Raw genomic sequence first — 26,098 nt, 5'->3', positions numbered from 1 at the left:
TCTGGTGAGAAAAAGGTTCCTGCTGCTGAATTTCACAATTTTCTACAGGCTTATGCTATTGGGGATGCTAAAAGGTCTTATGGGTGAGAATCAGTAGCCCAGTTTGAAATCCAACTGGGCTTTTTATCATAAAATGAGATAAAATCCTACTTGTTTTTTTTAAACTTTTTCAAAGTTTACCAAGTACTACATAAAACTGCAAAACAGAAAGGTCAAAGTCCAGCCAAAATTCCTTTTAAATGTCACTGGCTGCAATGGGACTCTGGAAGAGACACAAACAAGTGTTTAACTCCTAGGGTAATGAGTGCCATTTAAAAGTGCTTACCTTTGCCTGAAAATGTTTATCTTTTAAACATAAGAATACCTCATGATTAACATTAGAGGATTTGCCACCAAAAGACAACCACCAGCTGATCTACTACAAAGGGAATAATGATCCTGCTGTTATGCAACACTTTCTAATATTGGAAAAGAGGTGTTCCTCTTGACCTCTGTCTGAAAATCTATTGTGGTTAAGAGCAGGAAAATTACCTGAATTAACTACATAGAAATCTTACTGCCAAGAGGTTGTAACATATCTTAGATGTTATGAATAGTGCATGATAACAGTACAGTTTGCATCCTTAATAATATGGAGGGGGGAGAGGGCTGTATATGGAGCAATTATGAATTCTAAAGGAATCTGTATACCCAGAAATGCCCTTGTCATTTTGACTGTCAGCATGCTAACTCCTCAGCTAACAATAAATAATGCAGACACACAGTCACATTCTGCACTCAACATTCACCTCATGAAATGCCATTGACATTATAAAGTAGGTTATAAGAAGTTGATTTGCTTTAATTATTTATGCAAATAATTAAAGTTCAAATGCCTATGCACAATAAATGAGAAAAGGCACCATTTGCATCACCCTCACTTCAGATTTCGCTGCTTAAAGCAGAAGCTGCCAAACCTATGGAAGACAAGGTAGGAAAGCGCATGAAATTCTGTCCCCAGTTTGCCTTGGACGATCCTTATCCCACACCTTCTTACAACAATGTTAGTCTTGTACTAGATCAGTGGTTCCCAACCTGTGGGTCGGGACCCCTTTGGGGGCCGAATGATCCTTTCAAGGGGGTCGCCTAAGACCATTGGAAAACACCTATTTAATTACAGTTAAGAAGTAGCAACGAAAATAATTTCATGGGTTTGGGTCACGACAACATGAGGAACTGTATTAAAGGGTTGCAGCATTAGGAAGGTTGGGAACCACTGTACTAGATGAACAATGCTGTCCAAATGGCCCATAATTTGAGGAAGAGCAAGAATGTCCATCTCTCCTTGACAATGTTGTTCTCATTCATGAGAATGTCTTTGCACAGCTGAGCATTACCAGAGAAAAATAGATGGGAAGATTTGAAGTGGGAACTCTGTGACAGGTCACTAAAGCAAGTGAAGTATGGAATAAAAAAAGTATGGAATAAAAGTATGGAAACTGTAAATCCTTCATCCTAATATCGTCCTTTCTTCTCCATCCAATGCTAAGACCCTTGATCCATCCCGAGCACAAGGATCATAGAGGGTAGTGAAAATGTAATTGCTTCAGACATATTATTTTCATATCACATAGAAAGAAACTGCCAGTCATGGCCAAAATGCATGGGACACTTTGAAATTCATTTTTGTAAATGTAAGTAACTACCAATTGGTGAGGACAGGATGGTGGCACATTACCCTTTCACCATGGCATGATCTGAGTAAAAATACTCATCTCTGTTCCCACAATTTTAACAAGTTTCAATCTATTTTAATTTTATTTTAACCACTTTTAATATGTCTTTTAAATTTTTTAAATTGTCTAATACATTTTTAGCCTTTTTAAAATCGTTGTCTTTATTTTAAAATAAAGATTCATTGTACTGTATACCAGTCTGAGATCTACTGTATTAACTTCAGGAAAGAAGCTTCTTTTACAACCAATCAAGCAACCAAGCAATTAATCAATATCAATATTAAAAAATACTTGAGGGGGTGAGGAATTGTTAGGAACTCAAAGAAGAGGATAGGTTAAGCTCCCTTTCCTGTTCACCACAGATATCATTTGAGGCTTCTGAGATCTATAATAAAAATATTTTTGCATTTTTATCCCATTATTCCATTCACACCTTTAAAATGATGTCTAGTTTGTGCCTTAGGTTCCAAGGCTAGTTCTAGTGAGTTACCCTGGACTGTGTCTCAGAGGCACAGAAAGAAACATTAGCCTCTGCCTCTGGCAAACAGGGTAAAGACTCTAGATTGATTAGGCCCAAGATCCTTACTGGCAAATTGATTTTCAACTCTCTCCAGTCCCACAGAGCAGATTCTGTCTTCCAGCTCTTTTAACTGAACCACAATCTCGATCTTTCAGCATCTCTGCAAACTCCTGACAGAAAGCTCACAGCTCCAGCCTGGTCATGATGGATAGAAGGAAACCTGCTAGCCATTCCATCAGAACTGTTTACTTTATGGTGGATGATACACTGTTATTTTGCCCCTTCATATCAATGTGGAGAAAACAGGTCAAACAGGTAGAAAGAATGTGGTTGAACATACACAGTTTTACTAATCTGCCAATATTTACTAATATTGGAATGCAAATCTGCATGTAAGCCTTTTCTCTTTTCTGTGGATAATGTGTCATCATCCCAAAAGGGCAATTTGCATTTAGTAGGCAAAGCTGGATTCTGGGAAGATTAATTGTTCCTGTAACATTTCTGACGTTCTAAATGGTATGACAATAATACAGCAAAACCCTCATCTTTTTACAACCTTTAATGAACAGTTTGTAGGATAGCTTAGCAATTGGAATTACAGTTATCTCCATGAGAAGTGGCATTGTGAAAAAGCGGGGAAATCTTTTCAAAGTGGAGAACACTGATAAGGTAGTTTCATGATGATGCCTTATCTAAATGTTGTCATTTCACAACCTTTACACTGTTGGAAATGACATTTAAGAGAGAAATTACATGAGTATACTTCATTAGTGTAAAATAACTGAACACATTAATTTCATTTTTTCCCTTTCCAATTTCTTAATGGTTTGGATTTCCCCCCCAAAATAGCATTTTGAGAAATTTCTATAGGTCTAAATTTTAATGGATAATATTGAGCAGAACAATTCAGTTATAGAGCAGCACAATTCTGTGCAAGTCTAATCTTCACTGCAGAAATAATTCACCTTGACACTGCTTTAACTGCTATGGCTCCATGCTATGGAATTCTGGGATTTGTAGTTTTGTGAGATGTTTAGCCTTTTCTTTCAAAGAGCTCTCGTGCCACAACCAATTAAAATCCCCAGAATTCCATAGCATTCAGCCACGGCAGTTAAAGTGATGCCAAACCGTATTAATTCTGCAGTGCAGAGTAGACCGGAGTCACCATGATATAGTGGTTTGAATGCTGAATTAGGATTCTGGGACACAAAGAATTGGAAAGCCACCGGGTGACCTTTGACAAGTTATAATGTCTCCCCTCAGAAGGTGGCAGTGGAATACTCTGTCCCCCAAACCCTGTGATGGGATCACTATAACTCAGAAATGGCTTGAAAGCAATTTGCAGTAAATATCAACTGCAGCTATACAGCATGGATCAATACTAGGACTGTTAGACAGGTCCTATATGTAGTAAGACCTTTAATGCTACCAATCATGATTTTTTTACTCAAAGGGCAGCAATATGTAGGAAGCACAATGCCTGTGCAAAACATTTCTCAATATTTTTAACAGCACAGATATCTCAATATTCAAATGAGAATTTAATGCACCTTGGGAGAGCCCTGTAATTGTTCCCAAGTATTTTCCAGAGAACACCATCTACAAATTGGAACTAATAGCAAACATATATGCATTTACTTTGGGGTAGGCTGCTCTGTCCCTTCCTTCACATCCCCCCCCCCCACACACACACACACATGCCTTGTGGTTTCTCCAAGCACATAGATAACACTCTGTTGTGTCTTGGAAACTCTGTTATGCCTACATAGTAGTTGCATGCTAGCATAGAGTTCAGCATTTAAAAGAAGGATAATTTTTAAACTTGTTTCATTTAGATTAATGGGATATCAAAGTGCCTTTTATCCTGGCTTTTTGGGGGTGGAATTAACCGCATCTTAAACACAGTTAATAGAACAGACCTCCCCAAAAAGTTTTCAGGGCCTAGAAATATGTGCCCATCTGCCAACAGAAGAAGTCAATTCCCATGCTGCCCAGGCTTCATGTATTTTCATATTAAAATTAGTGCCAATTTCTTTTAATTAGCCCTGTCATTCTTTGTATAGTCTTATGAATATAAAATTAATTATCTGTAAATTCACATCTTCATAATTTTTAACCTGTGCTTCACTTGTTTTCAGTGACATTCAGTGACTGGTAGTATGACACACTTATCAGAAGACTGCACATGGAGGACAGACAATTTATCAAAAGATATAAACAGAAAGAGAGGAAGAAAGACAGAGAATGAAAGAAGGAGAGATGATAACAAGAACAGTACAACCCCCCCCCCCCCCGAAGTCTGAACTACTGTATAATCAGGAGTTTATCTGACCTTTCAGTTTTGAGGCTGCTGAAATAGGCATCCCATTAAAATACCATTAATGTGAAATGGTGGTTTTCGCTACTCTGTGATGTGTACTACTCCCTTGTTGAAGAGTTTGAATACTCCCCTTTGTATTTATATCATTTTCGTCAAGACTCTTTGTGTTCCTATTGTGAAAAACCAACATGTTCTTTAAACTATCAGGAAACATGACAAGAAAAACATTTACATGACATGTGTTACTTCTTAATAATTAATTGTTTGATATGATTTTGGGACTACTTTTCAGTTCAGAGAAAAATAAGTAAATCAAGCACCTTCTTCCAAACTTTATTCCCACAGATGCAAACATGTGTGCACTTACTATTTAATTCAATGGGATTTAAAAACAAGAACAAACCCTTAAAATCCAGGGTGGGGTGGGGGTGGTTCAGGATAGAATAGAAGTGCCCTTTCATTTTGCCCCAGTCTCCTATTATGCCCCTTAAATGTTCCACAGGATTGGCTGCTGATGCCTCACAAAAACTAAAAATGCCTGGATTCTGTAGGATGGAGACTCAAACTACATTATTTCTACAGTGGCATTGCACCCATAGATTTTATTTCATATAATGATATTTAATGAATGCAGATGATAAATCAACTCAGAGATAAATCATCTCAAAGACAAGTGAACTTAAAGTGTAGATGCACCCACAGATTTTATTGCACGAAATGAAAATTAATGGATGTTGAAGATAAATCAACTCAAAGAAAGACTTTTATTTGCATTTCTTGTATTGCAAGTAAGGTTATCAGTTCTCAGGGCATGGCCTTGAGTCTCCAATTTTCATGAGGCATCTCTAGGTGAGAGATAAGAGTGCAAATCTTCCAGTTGTGAGGAGTTCACCTCTGGGCAAGAGGAAAGATCTATGTGCAAATCTCAAGCTCAGCTAATAGAGCAGCAATTTGGAACATTTTACAAGTCCAAAACACACTGCAGAAATAATCCAGTTTGAGACCACTTTAACTGTCCTGGCTCAATGCTGGGGAATTCCGGGAACTATAGTTTTGCAAGACATCTAGCCTTCTCTGTCAGAGAGCTCTGGTGCCACAATGAACTACAGTTCCTAGGATTCCTTAGCACTGAGCCAGGGCAGGTAAAGCGGTCTCAAACTGGATTATTTCTACTGTGTTTTGGACCTTAGCTGATTCGTTGCTGCAACTTGCAAAGACTTTCCAGAGAGGTTTATGCACTGTTAATTAAATAATAGCATCCTAATTTCACCATGCCACTAAAATTAGTACTGAAGGTGGCTAACAACATAAAGTAATGTTTAAATAGGGCATTAAAATTATAATAAATGCAAAGGACTGCACTTTCAGTTTGCTATCTTTAGGGCAAAAAGCTGGCAGGCTACTTAACCATAAAAAATAAATCACATTTGATGTATATATTTATATGTGTGTCTATTTAGCCCTGACTATCTAAAACTGCAAGAAATCGCCCGCTCCCCCTTCAGTCTAAGGAAGTTTTGCTCCCAAATCCTATAAAATTGCAAAAATTGTCATGAAAAATTAATACCTGAAAATGAGTCAGATTGTTCCCTTTTATCTCAGTGACAATGGGTTGGTTAAAGACCTCCGCTGATAAGATAGACTAATTGTTTCTAAATGTTCATATGTGAATAGAAATGATGAATGATATTACAAATATAATTTCATTTCTAAATTTCTGCTTGGAATTGAGATGAGGTGATAGGAGTAAATTGTGGCTGATATTCCACCACCTATCAAATATTTACTTAAGATAACAGACAGTGACAAAGGATCAACTCCATTAGTATTTAAATTTATTATCCGACAACAAAATACTTTGCGGGTTCTTTTTGGTAAATGGGGAATTCCCGCAGTCTGGAGGCTGCGGCCTCCCCATGGACCAAAGCTAGACGCCAGGAGACCATCCTTTTTGGACGGTCTTTCCCATGGCATAGACAATTAAAGTGCACAGCTGTGACCCATCTCCCCCCCCCCACAAGCTCAGAGAACTGTACAACTTTGAAGAGGAAATTTCATTGAATCTGTTCTCAGCCTTTATATATTTTTGGAGCAAATGCAAAAAATATCCAGATAAAGTCACTAAATACAAATTACCCTTTTGTGACATTGCATAGCTGTTAATGTTTGGCCATGGTGCTAACAAGGGCACCAACTCACTACAGGCTGAAATCAGATGAATTGTATTTACAAGGGTATGCATTAGTTCATGTGTACTTTCTACATATGATAGTGACTGGACCTGATATTATCATCAGATTATTTATTTATATTTATTTAATTAAATATATTTAATTTGTATCTCAAATTTCACCTAAAATAAGATTCAAGATGGCTTACAATACTTTTTTTTTAAAAAAAGATCCATCTAAAACAGTAATTCACAAAAGTTCAAAAGGAGTTAAATACTAGTACAATGCCTCATATAGGAGGGGCCTTTGGATAGAAAGTTTATCAAGATGCCCACAATGAGTTCATGACCTTTCCATTAATCAGCTTGGCAACTTTATCCTTAAATCTGATGTCCATCAGCTTGCCAACTGTCCTTAAGTCTGATCTGCACAGATACTCAAACATAGAGGGTAAAGCGTGGTATTAGTTCTACTCCCACTCCACTTGTATCAGTGCTTGAATTCTTGAAGGGGACAGGAAGACAAGCAGTAACAACAACGGAGAAGCAAAAATGCCTGGTGTTGTTAGGGACTGGCAACAGGGACTAGGATGGGGTGTTGGCTTCAACAATGTTGAACTCTTCAATAACACTGAAGGGCACTGGTAGGCCTGAAAAGACCTAATTTATGCAACTAAGTACCTTATCGGACACATTTCCCCCCAATTATGATCACGGGAAGGGAAAGCTCAGGGCCACGCGAGCCTGAAAAAAAAAACCACATTTTACCACACCCCAAGTTATCCTCCAAATGGCCCCATTCTGTCACCTGGTGCCAAACTGTTCCCATTCAGGGCTGAGGCGCGTCTTTTGGCTTGAACGGAAGACTTCTGACCAAAGCAAAGGACACGCCTCAGCCCTGAATGTGAACGGCTTGGTGCCGGGCAATGGAATGGGGCCATTTTGAGAACAGTTTGGGGTGCAGTAAAATGCATTTTCTCATACTCATGCAGCCCTGAGCAGCCTCTTCCTTTGCCTGGAACAGGGAAAAATGTGTCCAATAAGGTCCTAAGAGGCTGTACAGTCTGGTCATTAAGGCCAGCCTGGGGGCAGGAGTTGGGGCGTGGCATCTACATGATGCATGCCTGACTCTGTCCCCAGGCTGGCATGACACCGTGCACCGCACCAAACGGCAAGCAGCATCACATTGCTCCTCTGTCGGTGTGTCTAGATGACATAGTGCCAATGGACAGCCGAAAAGCCATAGTACCAGCAGCTATGGCATCCTTTCTGTGGTGCAGAAAGGAGCAATTTTTTGCAGCTCCTTTTTGCACTATGGAAAGTTTAGATTGGGCTGCAGCGTGCGGTTGCTGTGGCTCTGATCTGGTACTAAAAGGGGTGTCTGCAGGCTGCCCATTAGAAGTGGTCTGTTCAGCCCCTAAGCTTGCATCTGCACTGTAGAATTAATAGAGTTTGACACTGCTTTAACTTCCATGGCTCAATGCTATGGAATTCTTGAATTTGTAGTTTTGAGAGATATTTAACCTTCTCTGTCAGAGACCTTTGGTGCCACACCAAATCCCAGAATTCCATATGATGGAGTCATGAAGTTAAAGCAGTGCTAAACTGCATTAACTCTATAGAGTGGCAGCAGCTAAGGACTGGCCTTGCTATGCAGTGTTTAGAGAATATAAAGATGATCATTGGAATCCTATTGAGATGGACTGGGAGGGTGATGGGAAGATGGAAGTCTTACTCACCTATTCCAGAAGAGCCACAGAGGCCTACAGAAATAGGAAAGGACTAGAAGATGTTTGAACTGCTGCTTCAAAACAATTGTGAAGGCTTTTATAAAAATGGAAGGCCTGCACAGTCTAGACCTACAATCATAGAGAACAAAGATAACTTTGAAGCTTTATTTGAAGTTCCTTGCACAGTTTGAGGTTTCTTTTCTGTTCTGTACATCCCAAGATATAAAGGATGTTCTCTGTGGTTAAGGAAAGGCCTTAACTAAAGCTATACAGCTATATATATATATATATATATATATATATATAATATCATAAAAACAAATACCTCAATTTTACCACTATTGTTAGAAAACCATATCAATTTTATTTGACCTTGTGCTCTTGAAATAGTTAGTGGCCTTTCTGAGATTTCAGTAGAGACAAGTTATTTTCCAGGGATTTATTTTGCTTTCTGTAGAGCTGGCTATTCCCCCCCCCCCCCCAAAAAGAAAAACTATTAATATTTTTGTTTCCAAGATCAAAGTAACAACAGTGAGACAATATGTTAGAAGATGACAAGAAAGAATATAATCTGTCAGAGAACAATAATATTAAGTGTTTTTAAAGGTCTTTCTGCCCACAGGTTTAAAGAAAGATCCTTCAACAATGTTTTAGAACTGTAATTTTTAAATCTTACCAAAAACACATTGGTATGATTTATGTCATTAGTCCCAATTCAAGTAGACTCACTGAATCAGTAGGATTTACATAAGTATTGATGAATCATTTACTGAATGGATATACTCTAGTATGGATTACCAATACAGTAGTTCTCAGTCACTTGTGACAATGTATACCTTGTTTTGGAATAACTTGGGTTATATGAATAGTTAGTTACAATTTGGAACTGTTTTTATTGTGGCACTATGGATCAATGGCAGGAGGAGAGCTGGGTCCTTCATCTCTTTCCAGATGTTAACTGTCCTTTTAAGTTTGTTACTGTGAGTAGCAAGCAGTGAACTGCAACTTTTATGATTAGGATCAGTCAAATTTCAGCAGGATACATTCAGGCTCTAAGCAATTGGATTTTGGAATCCTGAGATGGAGAAGCAACCTGTCAAGGTTCAAAAAGCAACATCCAAACTTTAAACAAGTCAGAAGAGGAAAACCTAGTATAAGGCAGATCAGAGATCAAGATCCAAAGGCAGTAACATGGAGAAAGTTTTATATGGTGTACTAGATTAGTACTTGGAGAAACTGATGAGTGCAACCTCAGCTTGCATTGCAACCAATAATGGTCCACTAAAATTTTTCACAGTCTTTTACAGCCTCCTATTATCCTGTTTTTCACTATACACCAAGCATATCTAAATGTTCTACACTGATCTTTTGTCTTTTTAATCCTGCTACTATACACTTTGTTCCATATTCAAACAGTTAGTATCTATGATTCAGGCTACCAACTAAACAGTGTTGCTATTTGCTTTTCAGTTCATGGAGAATTGCTGTCAGTCATTTTCTCTATGTCCTTTTTGTTTGGGAAATTCTGAATGTGTGTAATCTTCATGAGTATTAGTATTGGAAGAAAAGAGCCCTCCCTCCATGCATTCCAACATCATCCGGCTTGGAAGGGAGTAAAAAGGCAGGCCTAACTCTATCAGGCCTAGCCAGAGCAAGAAGGGCTCTCTCTTCAGTCCATCTGCCATGGTCCAGGTCTGAGAGGGAAAGAAGTACCACTGGACTTGATCCCCTTCCTTACCACCATTCCCTTCTCCTTTTGTGTCATGTCTTTTTAGATTTTAAGCCTGAGGGCAGAGAGCCGTCTGAATAACTATCTTTTAGGTCTGAAAAGCAGGATATAAATACAGTAAATAAATAAATATCCTTAAATATATGTGTGTGTTGGGGGGAGGGGGATTTGCTAACCCCCAAAATCTGGCCAGGCACAGGTTCAGCTTTTTGTATTATTTTGGTTACTCTTTTTAATCTCCAAATTATATAATTAATTTCCAACACAAATTTGGATAGCAAAAGGATATTGTAGTAGAGACTAACTGAGCAAAAGACTTTGTAATATAAGCTTTCATATTGAAACTGAACTGAAAATTCTGTGTCCGGTGTTTAAAATACAGCATTCCTCCAATACTTCAAATAAAAACCATTAAAATAATTGAGAATGTAAACATGGATATAAGAACAGCTTTGCTGGATCAGATCAAGTGCTAATTTAGTGTATCTGATCTCCTTAATGACTGACATGTTTCATATTTTCTAGCCATAAAATGAAATGATTGTGGTAATATGTCAATTTATCAAATTTCCCATATGAAGGATATATAAGAACATCAAAATAAAAGGGATTCCTCTTTGTTGACACAGAACTTTGATGAATTATGTTTACTACAAGAGAATATTTACAGAAGTCATTTGGAAATATTGTGCTTTATGTCAAATGGCAAACTAAAGAATGAATTGCTGGCAAACCCTTGTATTTGAGGAGACTCCATGACTCTAAGTTAAGAGAGCAGAGGAATGGAAGATTTATACACTCCTAACAGAAAATGCATCCAAGCTGACCACAATAAATATTCTGGTAAAAAAGGTGTTTGAGACTATTTCTAGTGGCAAATATGTAATAAAAACATTTTTTTAAAAAAAAATATGTACACAGTCAATGCAAAATATGGTACAGGACAACAACAGATGCTAACATAGGGCTGGGCGGGAGTGTGAGAGGCAGAGAGTTTTAGTTAAGATCAGATGAGGCTTCTGACAGGAGAGGGAGTTCAGTTCAGTTAGTCCAGAGGGGACTGTATTTCAGTTAGACTGGACAGGTCTGATTGGTATTCCTACGGGGAATGAGAGCGTAAGGTACAGAGTATTTAAAAGCTTGCAGCTGTTGCTGTTATTGTAACCACGTTAAGCTTTAAGTATTGTACATGAGATTCTTTCTTAGTGTTATTTAATAAAGTTACTGCTTATTTTTACAGTAGATCTCTCTGTCTGAGTATTATTATTATTATTATTATTATTATTATTATTATTATTCCTATAAACTGTAAACAAAGGCAAGCATGTAACCTAAAAGATTGTACTGGTTTGTGGGCTACTTGGAACCCTGTACTTCAAAATAGTGTTAATAAGATAAACACAGGCCAAGTGTCAGCAACTAGAGGCCTTCTGTGGATAAGAGGTAAAGGTATCTTAAGGTTTGAGAGGAGGTCCAGTCACATCTACAGTACTTGTTAAGTGGCTTCCCATCCATGTAGTAGCTAGGAAGCTGCTCAGCTTTCAAGATCAGATAGGAACTGGTGCCTTCAGGGAATTTAGGTCTTTATAAAGAGAGTTTTGCCACACATTAACTGTTCATGAATGATAAAACGTATTGGTGAATAGTTATCTCACACAGATTCAATAGCTCACAGTACATTAATATGAAGAAATGAAACTCAAAACAAATTGTGCAGTGTGAGTGTTTCTGCTCAGTCAGCCAGCCATACTTTATTCAACCCCATACCTCCTCTCATCTGCTTTTCATTTTTCCCCCCATGCAGATTGGGCATACAAACCTTGGCTTGTCTCCAAAACTTACTGGTATTTTCCATCTTTTGTATAAATAGTGCTTTTTAATTACATAAGGATCTATATTCAAAGTTTAGCTTCAGAGACAGAGAAAAAGATATACAACAAGCCAAGGAAGAGTTCCTTTCTTAAATTGGTTAGGGCAACTGGGATAGTCCAAACTCCACTGAGCTTTCCACTAATACTACAAACCATTTGCAAGTCCAGGCATCCATAGCCCAGCTAAAAAAAAACAGAATCTGTTGAGTCCCACATCTTTTTTGGAAGTTTTTATGAAGTTATAGGTCTAGCAATCACAGAACCCTTTTATGCTGCTATAAATAATACGTTGACAATATCATGCCATGCTGATACAGCAGTCTTCTACACGTTTATAAATAACATTGTGAAAGTCCCCTGGATTGTCAGCTGAACACACTTGAATATAAATCTTGGTATGGGGTCAGCTTGGTTATACTGTGATCAACCCCTTAAAACCTGCCACTGAATTCCAGTTTTAAAAGAATACACAGACAGGCCAAGTGGAAAGAGTTGATTGCCATTGATCAATTTTGTGTGCATGTATGTAATTATGTTTGTAAGTGTTTATTACTGCATTGTGCAAAATATTGCCATGGATATTAGACAAACAACATTTCAAACTCTTTTCTCAGATTCTCAGGAGGGGAAGAAGAAAGGAATAAACCATCTCCCATCACTCTGGATGGAAAGAAAGAGGGAAACTGAATAAAATTGAAGGAACCAGATGATAGTGAGAAAGCAGACAAAGCTGCCTGGACCCACTGAGGTGGTGTTGGTGTTGGATGATGAAACCAGACATAGATGCGGCTGACAGAATACCTAAATCTGATTTAGAAGGGCTGGGTTGAAATTAATCTACTTCATTTTCCAATCCATTCCAAGTAGAAATTTCTTTCAGGTCGTGTCATGCTCACCATCATATCACTTGGAGAGCCAGGGATTCTATGATCTTCCCTGCTATTCCCAGAAATCACAGAGAGTCTTCCATCTGAACCTCTTTTCCTGAATTGCCAAAGGCAAAGGGTGTGCTGGGGATAGCTTACAGAAACTGCCAGCCCCACCAAATCTTTCATAAACTTGGGTTCTAGAAAAGTAGGTCAGAAACTGATTTTGGAGTAGACTGAATTTCCAAGGTCTGAATCTGTCCCACTCAGAGATCAGCCTTTAGTCTCTAAAATGTTACTAGTCCTACATACATAAAATATCATAATACACCAAACAAAATGGCATTATTCAAGAAATAAAAATCAGAAAACCTGTCACTTTGTTTTGTATTATACAATAGAATTTGTTATGAAAATATTCTCTTTGAAGATGAATCACACAGAATAAGAATTGGTGAGAGGTTTTAGGAAAACAAGAAATGTTATTAAAGCCTACTTCACATAGAAAAACAACTTGTAGATCTACTCACAAAAGTAGCAGAACTCATATTTGCAACTGATGCTCAACTAAATCCATGAAGTGGGTTATAGAATTTTGCAATTTAAAACTACATAATCCATATTACTAGTAATGTAAAGCATGTTTAAAATGCAGAGAACTGAGTGAGTATATGTTTCTTTCTCTCCATATATATATATATATATAGGGAGAGAGGGAGAGAGTATAAAGTTGATATAGAAATGAGAGAAATAAATAAACAAAATGCAACACAATATTTGAAATATCACCTCAGCTGAAAAAACAGAACTACAAGATCTCCTGTGATGAGTAGAAAGAACAAAACATGAGGGCACTTGAGAACTTAGACTGACAATCATATGTACATGGTATAAATCCCATTGTGTCCAATGTGGCTCATCATTAGTAAGAATGACAGACTTACTGTACTTGTCAAATGCATGCTGGAACACTGCCTTATCTAGGCTAGAAAAATGGCTTCTCTACTGCATTCTATGGTGATATCCAATAAGGAAAATGCATGTCCATTATGAACATATTAATTTGTTAGCATTTTTGTCACAGGAATTCTTCTATATATGAAGGAGTGATGTCAATGTCCTTCAGTACCTGTATGTAAGCAATTGTCAATTGTAACCTCAAATGCAGTCATTAAGAAAGCATGTATCCAGACACACACTTAGATGTGTGTGTGCATGTTTATGTATATACATACATACTGTACATATTGTTGTTAATTGTTGATGATGATGACGATGACTGAAACTCTGTTATCTCCTTCACATTAGGCTTTAATGGATGTTTCTAATTCTGCTTTTCTTGAAACCTTAAAATCATGGGTGGCTTCCCTGGCTGTTTCAGTTGTCGATTTTCTTTTTTAAAAACTATTTATGAAATTGTTTTAGGGCTGAAACAGGCAGGCTTTACGCTGTCCCAGAGAGAGCTGGAGTGAGGCCACAGCAACTGCATTCCGCTGCCCCGATCTGGGTTTGTGCAGCCCAAAAAGAGGCAGCAAAATGCTGCTCTTTTTGAGCTGGCAAAACGCAGGGTTTTCCACCACCACAGCAGCTTTGCAATACTCCTGCAACATATAAACACCACACCACTGGAGTGCCACAAGCTGTCCATTGTGTGGTTCAGTGGGCAGCATGACACTGGTTTGGGGGCAGCATCAGAGCATGCAGCGTCTAAACACTGTGCTCTGGCATCGCCCCCCCAGCACAAAGGGGCCTCTGTTTTGCCCCTTAGTCTATTTTTAAAGCACATTGTTGTTATTATTTTCTGTCTGTTTCTAATGTTTTAAGTAAATCTTTTGCATTTTGCATATCACCTCAAGGGCCATAGCAGGTGATAAGCAATAAGCTAAAGTTAAACAAATAAAACAAATACAATAGAATATTTGTTTTGGATACATGTTTTGGGAAGGTGGTCTATATTCACTGGATAACTGAAAAGCCTAGTAGTTTCTCAGACAAACAATTCTCAACTGTCATTCTGATATTAAAACTATACAATTATGTTTTGAATCCACTTTCCTTTATCCTGTGTAACTCTGATCTCATTTCTCCGATGAAGTACTAAAACACAGTGATCCTATGAACACCGGATTTGATGGATAACAGCCTTGTACTGAATGTTGGCTCAGATGCTTATAATTTTCATTTTAAACTACACTTTTGTTGGCTGAAGATAGGCAATATACTGATTTTTGGTTCTATTACCAAGCTGTCACAGTATATCACATCTGTTCACTGCCATTAATATTGATGTTCTCACTGCCTTAAATACACATTATAGCATCAGAGTTATATCAGAGTAGAGAGGCACTATATTGATGTTAGATGAAATGGCAGAGTCCACAAAACCCATTACAAGTTGTCCAGGTAGTTGTTTCACCTTTAGTCTCCTATGCCTCCCAACCCCAGCTGTTAATCAGTCAGCCTGGGGACTCAAGAGTAGCAAATTCTATTAATAGTATTTTTCTCAACATCTGTATTTTCAAAAAGGGACAAGTCATAATGGCCTCTTCAGTACCCTTGGGAGAACTTCCATTACACAACTGACAGTTTGGGGGCAAACTAGAATACTGTACATAGACAAGCTCAAGATATATTACGGTATACATTAATATTATTAACTATATTATCTATTTTATACATCTGAAGAAAACATGGTATAGGCTGAATCACACTGTTCAGTAAAAAATGGTTTCTCTCAGGGGTATTATTAGCAATCAGTTCCTAGAAGGCATGAATAAACCACATTTTTCTACAAACAGTGCTCTTTCCAACAGCACACATTATGCTATATCTGTCCCCTTAATCTACCCAAGCAGATACAAATGCAAATATATACTAAGTTGATTGTTTGCATGCTGCCAATATAAGGTGCTTTAGTGCTTCTAAGAAACCTAATATTACATTCATAATCTCTCTCCACCCCACCCAATATTGTTTTGATAAAAACTAACTGAAAACAACAGTGCTATAAAAAAGAGAGATTAACAAGAAAAGTCTTGCAAGCTACACTTAAGGAATGCTTGCTTCTGGTCAGTTCAATATGGTGTCCTTTTAAAACTGCCAGCCTCATTCTCTATTATATAATGGAAGAAATAATGATTCACTGTGAAATGGTATACTTTTGTTGTTCTTATGTAGAATAAAGCAACAACTAAAGGAGAGATGGATCAGGTAAATGAATCAATTTAACACATGGAAGCGTATCAGTTCTAAACAAATGCAACAATGAGTTTATCGCATGGGGCTTAAACTGCTCCCCAGCATGTTCTAACGGGGGCGAGCGGGGGCGCGCACGGAACGTGATGGGCACTGGATGGGGCCCAAAACGTGCCTTTATCGCACGGGGGGACGCCGCCGCGTGTTCCCATCGCGTCCCAATTCGGTTCCAGAGGGCGCCATTTCTGGGAACTGTTTCAAAGCGTCCCCAGAAATGGCGCCCTCTGGAACCGAATTGGGACGCGATGGGAACGCGTGGCGGCGGCGGCCCCCCGTGCTATAAAGTCGCGTTTTGGGCCCTATCTGGTGCCCATCGTGTTCCGTGCGCGCCCCCGCTCGCCCCCGTTAGAACGCGCTGGGGAGCGGTTTAAGCCCCATGCGATAAACTTCAATATCTTGAGATCCTTCACATTCCATCTAAAAAATAGGGCTCTATTTATTCACTAATTTTCTTTTAAAAGGAAGCAATGAGTAGCATTACTGTATTCTTCAAACAGTGAGAAAGCCTTAAAAGAAGGCTTTTTCAAAGTAGTTTTCAAAGACTATTTATATTTTGAGACTTAGGGGCTCAACAGACGGGCAGCTCCATGCCACCTGTCTTTGCCCTGCATCATTGCCACAGAAATATATACGTTTTGAACTTAAAACTATGTTTGTGTGTGCATGTACAAATACACACACAAACAGAATATTAAAATTCAAACAAAAACATACATTTATTATGGAATGAATGTTCACTCTGCTTGTATTTTCAGCCCAAGATGTGATTGTGCTAAGCTGCAACAAATTTCCACTGTAGAGAGCTCTGACAACATTGAAGTAACTAGTTACAAAACAAATTACTTATAATTAACACCTTTCTCCAATAACAAAGATATGAATATCTTCAGTCATAGTTTAACATAGGCTAACATGACTGCTCTTGATGTGTAACTGATACTTCTGAGTTACTTTTATAATTGTGAACACTTCAATGCGAGTGTTGAGGTGTCATCAGATAGGTGTGTTTTGTATAATGGGGCAGTGGCTTATACCCAATCTGATTACCTTGATTTTTAAGCCACTATTCAACTACTTGTTTGCTTTTGGTTTTTTGTATTTCTACTGTAATTCCTTCATACATGTGCCTTCCTTCCCATCTTTCCTTTCTCTCGCTTTCTGTCTCTCTATATATTGTAAGTCCATTGGCTGGGGTATCTGTTTTAGTGTTTTATGTTTTCACAACATGATGAACAACAACTATTACTAAATGTAAGTATTTTAATAAATTTTGGAAAACAGATGAGCAAGGAGTTGCTTTTTCAAAACTGCAGCTATGAAAGGTACAAAACTCCCCTATACTACTATGATTTTAATAAATAGTTTTTTAAAAATACCTATACAAGTTCTAGATTTAAGAATATGAGTTTCAATGCATATTCCATACCTGATGATCAAACCCAGACACATGTGGTTGAACACAATACTGAATCTGATATGTGGAATTGAATAGAGAGCATATCCTATTTCTCACACTTTTAAGAGTGTAGCCATAATCTCTGAAAAGTTCTCAAAGCCTCTCCTTCCTGTGGAGACTAAGTATTCAATCTATGGCAATCAGGACTCTTTTATATAATGCAACATATATTACAAAAGGTTAACTAAAAATAAATGCTAAACCAGACCTACTTAATTTGCAGATGGGCTGAATTCAGCCCTATGTGTGGTTTCCCCACAGGGTGGCATAAATCCTAGAATTATACAGTTGGAAGAAAGTCCAAGGCCCATCAGGTCCAATTCCCTGTCATACAAGAATTGATTTTTTGCTATCTGTATTAGACTGTAAAAACAGGGGGGAAAGATGTCAAGCAACCAACAGGGCAAATAATATAGTATCTGAGTACAGGCCTATGAATGTAGATGTAAAGCAACTGTAATTAGAAAAAATAAGGAAGAGAAGAGAAGAGAAGGGAAGAAGGAATATCCATGCTTGTACTTACAGGGTCCGTCAGCTCTGGCAAACTCGCCTGGTAAGTCAGTGGGCGACAATCCCGGGTGTTAAAAACCAATATACATGGAAGGAACATAGGTCCAAGATCATCCCCATCAAGGACATCAACTGTGAGGGTAGTTGTACTTGTTCTCCGTTCCATAAGGTTTTGAGCTCGGTCCTGTGGGGGAAAAACAGAATTTACAGAGATTGTTCTTGTATTCTTTTATGGAAAAGAACATGCTATCTTTTAATTAAAATCAATTTATCTTAGTATCGCAACATGTAATAGCATAATAATACATAATTCCAATGCCATAACACTTGTTGCAAAAATCAGGCAGAGGTAAGAAATGAATACCAAACTGTCAGACACTAGCAGGCAATAACCATTAAGAACAACAGGAGGAAAATTCGGCTTTTTAAAAAAATCTCAAATGGAAAAAAGTATTTTAAGTAGGAATTATTTTCACGCCTTTCCTCCTTTCTTACCTCCCTATTTCCTTTTCTCTGTTGCTTCCTCTCCTTCTTTTTCCCCATTTGTTTATACCTGTATTCCATGTTCCCCCTTTACTGAGGGTTTTCTCACTACTGTCCTCCTTTTTATCAAAATCTCTCTTATTCTCTTGAAATTGTGTGAAATGTTTGTTAACATTACATATAGAACAAAATTAGACATGTGGAAAAGAAAGTGTTGGATGAACCATCCATCTTCTGTTCTGATTTAGCGGCTCTTTGGCTTGTCTAAGAACTAAAACAAATTGTTTAACACTGACAAAGAAGTCAAATATTAGACCTGAAAGAGCACTTTCAAAAGAAAAGGGGACCCACCTCTAAATAAATAAAAATATAGGTCAGATTCTATGATAAAATCTCCTGTACATTTGAAGCTGATATTGCTATATGCACATAATAATGAAGGAATTTTTTCTCCTTCTTGAAAAACAAGACGTACAGTTTTCATTATAGAGTCACCAATCAGCACAACAAATTAATATTCGATAATATATTTATCTTGCTGACAGAACAAGTGGTATATTCTTTTAGGTGTTTTTAATTTTTGGGATTTCTTTCTTTACAAAATCACAAGGTCAGATTGTTACAAAATCCACAATTCTAATTCAATATGGTAGCAATTTACTATATATTATATAGACACAGATAAAGAGATATAAATATAAGCACTACTTTATTTGTCACTTTATTTTGTAACATTTTGCTTAATTTTTGACAAATCATAGGTGGTTAATAATGGCAATTCACATTTCTATTACATGTGATAGAAATATTTTCCTTCATTCTCCAAAATAGGTATAAACATAAGTAGTATCCAACATTATGCCAATTCAGTCACACTTACATTTGCTTGTACGACAACAAAATAGCGAGTCTTTTCTTCGTAATTTAGCCTCTCACGCAAAACTACTGATCCAGACAATGTAAGAGGAATGTCAAAAGTTCTATTGGATGTCTGCAGAAAATAAAAAGGGTGGAGAAGGATAGATGTGGGGGGATAGAGGATTGTAGGAAATATTGGTGTAATCAATTTGAGAAGATCAGTCCATAGCAATCAAAGACAATATTCTCAGTAATTCATAATGAACATTAGTCCACATGTCCAAAACTATTTGTAATATCCTATCTGCAAAAGCAATGTTTTAATGATCACACTTATTTTTGTCCTCCCCAGCAAAACTACTATGCAATTAATTACTTTTCATAGAAACAGGAAAAGTTGTATTTGAATATAAAGGGGATAGAAAGACTATCCACATCTTTGACACATCGAGACATTCGACTTAAAAAAAACCCTCAGTTGTTCAAAGACTTTTTCACTTTTTACTTTTTCTTTTTGAGTAGTTTCTGTGCAATTTTTTTAAAAAAAACAAACCACAACCTATTGTATTTTTTGAAGAAGGAAACATTTCTTGCAAACCAAAAATTAGAGTGGCATGCTGTTCAGCAATTACAAGATTCTAAGTCTGATTTACAAAATCACAATTGATTTTTATGGACAGTGTGCCATCTCAATGATTAACAACCCCCTGCCCAAATCTCTACCTTTTAAGCTGTGTAGTCCCCCCTCCCCACCCTGGCTCTTTCTGAGATGTTATAGAGCAAGGATGAGCAGTGGCATGTCAATCTCTTAGTGTAGTTGAGGATGCTGTGACAGACAGCTGTCATACGCAAGCACGCTTTACGTGGTTTTCAGCATATGCTGAAAGCTGCATGGGGAGGAATGAGTGGTGCATCCCATGAGGATTAATGGGGCGTGTGTCCATGGCGTGCGTGCACCGCCATGTTCATGAGCCCCATTCATTTAAATGGGGCTCGAGCATACACGTAATTTGCTTTATGCGGGGGAGTCCAGAACGAATCCCCTGCGTAAAGCAAGGCTCACTGTATGTCTCTCAGTGTAAGATCTTGGCCATTATATTTTAGGCCAAAAATGTATTCTACGCAAAATTATGAAGGAGGGGAGAACTGAACAACTTTTTGAGCAAATTGGGGGGGGGGGGTAGAGGATTATAGGAAATGTTGGTGTAATCAATTTGAGAAGATCAGTCCATAGCAATCAAAGACAATATTCGAACATATGAAAATATCCAAACTTATGAAAATGACCAGAAATGAAATATATTCCTGATTTGAAACATATTTGGTTTTAGAATTTATTCAAATTTTATTAAGAAAGAAAAGACCCTTCATGTAATCACAATTCAATCACATATTTTTTTAAAAAATGAAACTCCTTCTTACACAAAATAAACACCAACAAAATTGCATTCACATCTTTTTCAACAATAAGCCCACATCCTGGATCAGCTCCTGGATCAGGAAGCAATAGGTAAGATGACAGTAAATAAACTTAAGACTAAATTCTGACAAATTGGAAGTCTTCAGCAGTTCTCACATGTCTGGGAATAGAGCAGGGAGGCAGAGCTGCATGCCCAGCTTTTGCTAGTACACAAACTACAGCCATTCCTGGATAGACATAACTTAGTCACAATGACACATGATCTGGTAACTGTTCATTTGGTTTACTGAAATGCACTTAAAGATGATCCAAAAATTCTAGGGCTGGTATCTTGTTGCTTAGTGCCTAATTGGAGTAGTTCTTTTCAATTAACTGCTGAACAGTAAGAAAGCACATAGGTTTATCCCATTGACTGCATGATTCTGTTCTATTCAAAACTAACAACAGGCCTATGGGTGCAAAATGTGGGGACCAGAATTCTGTCAAGAAGAGTGGTCACAGATCAATCGTGCAGCGTAAATCCTGCAAAGCACCTTTGAGGTCTTAGGTTTCCAGGTCAAATTAGTGATAGTAATATTGTTCTCAAACTCGTTAGCATTTCAAAGCACAGGCATCTGAAGTAATATTTCTGCCTAGATGTATCTATCCATATCACCTTTCCAATGCCCTCATCCCTGGGAGAAAAACCAGAATCGTTGTCCCCTGCTACGAGAAACACATTGATGTCAGGGCTCTGACAGCTTACAGTTGTAAACCACTTAGACACTGCTTAGGTGGTATGAAGCAGTATATAAATGAAGCTTGCTTCTTCAAGCCCAATAATTTTAAGACCTTGTGGCAACAGATCCTAGGCCTAAAACAGATGGGCCCAGAAGACGAGCACAAGGCCACGCCAGCACCATTCATGCCAGGACCACAGCAATCACATGTGCCCTGTCCCAGTCCAGGCTACCGCTGTGGTGCTAAACAGAACTGTCAGAAGGGGCAGATTCTGTTTGCTCCTTCTTGGCCTGGTTCTTTTTCATTGACGTGGCCTCAGTGTGGCTTCAGGCCATGTTTGGGGCATACATCTTGTAAACATCATACCCCCAAAATGGCCTCAAGCCGTGTCATTTTGCCCACGTGTTTTGAGCCTAAGTCCTTTCTGTGTAGTAGCACGAAAAGCTGGGCAGCATCAGGTTAAGATCAGTTTGTTTACCTAGGCATTTATGAGCGATCAATACAGGTGAGTGTTTCTCTCTGATTATTATAGTTATTTTTGTGCATTATTGGTTGATTATTATATTGTAACTAGCTGTATCCGGCCACGCGTTGCTGTGGCTCAGTCTGGTTAAATGAAAAAGAAAGAAAAGAGAAAGAGCACGTTTCTGAAATATTTAATTTCACAATGCTTGTGGGTAGACAATATTTCTGTTGTTTCACTGTCTGTGTAGATATAGAACTTGTCTGGTTTGCTGACTCTAGAACACGCACCATATAATTGCCCATGTGAGAAGCAATCCGTGTCTAGATCTAAACCACACAATTCTAAAGACTGGCCCTTAGCTTTGTGATTGCAAATGCCAAACAAATATTTAGTATAACGTGTGTTGCTGTTAGGTCCAACAGAAGGCACTGTTTTTTTTAAAAAAAACACACATTTTTACCTGTTACAGGTGTGACATCTATATAATAGTAGGTATATGTATATAAAAACATGTGTGTATTGGAATGGAACGTTGTGTCAAAATTTCAAAGCAATCGGTGGAGAAGTTTTGGAAATTTAAGATTTTGAACAAACATTTACATTTTTATTTATATGTGTGATTTTTTATGGTGTGACTGTGCAATAATGAGTGATTATGTTTTATTAGATATGCATTGTCATCATTGTGTATTACTATGTGAGTATTATTTTGTTTTTAAAAAAGCGTTGTACAGTATTTGTTTTTTTAAAAAAACATTAATGTCTTTTAATACTATATAAACTCATGTATATGTCTATAAATTTAGGTCAAAAAATTGGCCCTGAAAACCTGTTGATTTATCCATGGGTAAATGTAAGCACTGTACTTTAACTCTCTCTTTAAAAAAAAAAAAAGGGGGGGGAGAGGGGAGCATCCTTTGGTGAAAGGAAAGAGTGTAATTTGTCCCGGAAGCACTGACCTCTCCTTTCTCTCATCCATCCAGCCTTTAAAGTGAGCACAAAGTTATGTCTGCTGGAATTTTGTAAGTTCTTTGGCATTGTTTTCCTTTGTTTCATCCTTTACAATAGCCAGGATTGCCTCATGGTTGTTTCGGCTGACATAGTAGCAGTTTGGTCTTTTTGCAAGTCCTTGCTTATCAAAGCTTTGTGGCATCACAATGGTATTACAAGAGGAAAACCCTCGCTCTCAAATTTTGGCCCTGAAAGTTCAGGGAATGGAAAGTTTCTGGTCTGACAACTATACCATAAATGATGAACGGTTTTTTCATGGGGAAAAGAATACTTTTGTCCATGAGTGTAATAATACTCAGGTTAATTGTATAAATCTAACAACAACAACAACAAACTGATCAGTTTTCTTCAGTGTTGCTTTTCTAATTCTTTTGAATACAATACTCCAGCTTTTGCATTATTTCTGTTGCAAAGACATGTCCAACATTATCTCTGAATAATAAGGCAACTAAAATGGTAATAAACATTCCTTTTTTCCTAAGAAAAAGCATTTACTTTTGTCTGTGTTTCATTTTTATAATAATGCCTGGGCATAATAATGGACTTCTGAACTTAACAAAAATATCCCAATTGTATAAAATGAAGTACTTTAGCTATAAATAAATGGTACAGAAAACCTGTAATTTATACAAACTCTTCAGATCTTGAATAAGGTATTTTGTTTGACCATCTGATGTGTTATCAGTAAAATGTGTTTACTGGATTTTTTCTTTATCCATCTAAAAATAGGGAATAGAAAATATGCCCTGTGGAAAACCTTTTCTAGAATCTTATCCAATTAATAAATCTGAATGAAATTGACTGGAATTTGCTCATCTAAAATCTTCATAACAAGCTAAAAAATACAAAATCCTTATCCTTTAGACAGCGTATAAAAGGTAAAATTATCCAAATGTTATACTGTACACTTTCTATTACAAAAAAGGCAGCATTTAACAGGACCCCTTTAATATGCTAAACTTCAGCTTTTGGCCCTGTGCATGCATTATATAGTGCTGTAGATTTATATAGGCAGTAAAGAGTGGCCTGAATCTGCTCTGGCCAGAAGCAGGTCTGAACCCCACTGACCATACAGCCTCCTCTGCAGGCAGACCATACACACAGGGGCTAACAGAAATCAGATTATCCAAGCTCCAAAGGCCAGAGCATGGTTTCGGCATGGCTTCCAGCTGCTTTGGAGGCACACCTCCAAAGTGGCCAGAAGCCATTTCTTTCTGCCCGTCTGTTTCACCCTAGGTAAAAAAGAGGGTTGTTATATAGTAGGGGGTGGGATTTCAGACATTCTCAATGAAGGTAAAGTGCAAGAAAGCCTTATAATGGGAAGTGGGGACCCCCAAGGAAACAAAAGCTTTAGTGAGTTGGCATCTGCGTGCAAAAAACCCCCCACCTATACGATAAAGTTCAACTTATGAAATCCTGCCATTTGTTTATGGACAATAAATTCTAGTTTACATTAAATGTCTCACTTATAAGGCTGGAGGATAGTATATAGGTCTGACATTCTCTCCCATGTACCTGCTGAATATCCCTTATCCAGAATTCTGAGCTCTGAAGTACTCTAAAATCCAAAACTTTTTCAGCTACAACAGAAGTAGCAGAGTATGTACATGTACAATGCCTTCTGTTCTGGTTTCCAGAGTTTCCTGGCCCCTGCATAGCCCCTACACAAAGGTCACTCGCAGATTCCCCCAAACTCTGCCTGAAATAAATATCATGATGCTCCCCAGCCATTAAAAACTGGATGAAAAATCAACAGTAACTACCGGATGGAGACTCCTGGACAATTCAGATATTGAATACCATGGGCATAAGGGGCAAAAATTGGCCCCTGCCCCTGTTGCCTATCCATTTTAGAATTACACAAGCAGCATCAAAGAAGAAGAGTATTTCATTCTTGAGTGGCCCATTCACTCAAAAAAGAATGAAAAGAAAAGAAAACATGGACTTTTCTCAGATTTCATCTGTATATATGCCCTGTTCTAGAGACTTGAAAAAGGAATAGTCATGCATATTTATAACTTTACACCAGCAAGCTAGTTTTTATGTGCATTAAATAATAATTTAGCAATCTGTGGGTTTTATTTTTAAAGAAGCATTTCACACATTAAGCAGAAGGAAACACAGACTGAAATAAAAGCAAAGTTGGCCATATTCTACAGGGAGCTCCCGAAATTTGGCAGTTTTCCAGGTACTGTATTGATATGATACAAGCAGTTTCAAGGTTTGTTGCATACACACTTGATATAGTTGTGTATAGTTAAAGCATTATACACCAAAATATGAAGTTCTCAGTGTGTATAAACAAGTATTTTGCCTAATTTCCCAATCAGGGAAATAAAACTGAGATATGATACAAATTCAGATATTCACGTCATATTGTACATACAAATCCATTCTGTCCCTGTCCACCATCTCTAAGGACTGATTTTTGTGCCAGTACTATAAGGGATGCACCAAACCAGCAAATCAAAGTGCCCTGAGACACAAATGAATTGCATAACAATAAATTATGTTAAAAGGTATAGCAAATGGGATTTGTCACTTGTTTTTTTTGTGTTTCCTTCACCAAATTATTACTGAGAAGAAGAATTTCACATACTGGATCGCTGGGATTGTACTGGATGACGTACTCTATCTGGCCATTGGGACCGTCATCTATGTCTGTAGCACCATTGTTCCCAGAGAATCCTGTAAAGATGGTGGTTCCAACTGGTGTTAACTGCAACAACAAAAATGATGTGCACACTTAGCAATGCTTGAAGGAAAGAAAGGCCTAGTAAAGATTTAAAAGTCAACACGTGATTTGTGAATGTCCTGGTAATTCTATCTATTCCCCAGCTTCAATGCATCAGTTCCATTTCCAAGTTCAATCTAACTTTATTTATTTCATTGTTCATTTATTAAAATGTGTCTGTCTCTCCCTATAGATGAAAATCTCAGTACTGGAAATAATAATAATAATAATAATAATAATAATAATAATAATAATAATAATAAT

At 37.6% G+C, this 26,098-nt stretch overlaps 1 protein-coding gene across 2 annotated transcripts in view; it reads right to left on the bottom strand.

Moving 5' to 3' along the window:
* Positions 1 to 26,098, bottom strand: part of PCDH15 (protocadherin related 15) — a 648,893-nt gene that overhangs the window by 276,944 nt on the left and 345,851 nt on the right. For both annotated transcript variants that reach the window (XM_042459844.1, XM_042459843.1), the window contains 3 exons: positions 25,700 to 25,819; positions 19,506 to 19,616; positions 18,156 to 18,326 (listed from right to left, as the gene is read on the bottom strand). In XM_042459844.1, coding sequence (XP_042315778.1) covers positions 18,156 to 18,326; positions 19,506 to 19,616; positions 25,700 to 25,819 — 402 coding nt within the window. The remainder of the gene's footprint in view (positions 1 to 18,155; positions 18,327 to 19,505; positions 19,617 to 25,699; positions 25,820 to 26,098) is intronic.

This window comes from Sceloporus undulatus, chromosome 3, assembly GCF_019175285.1.
Source record: "Sceloporus undulatus isolate JIND9_A2432 ecotype Alabama chromosome 3, SceUnd_v1.1, whole genome shotgun sequence".
Lineage (NCBI taxonomy): Eukaryota > Metazoa > Chordata > Lepidosauria > Squamata > Phrynosomatidae > Sceloporus > Sceloporus undulatus.
The sequence above is the reverse complement of the archived record's forward strand: the minus strand, read 5'-3'. Positions and strand labels throughout refer to the sequence as shown.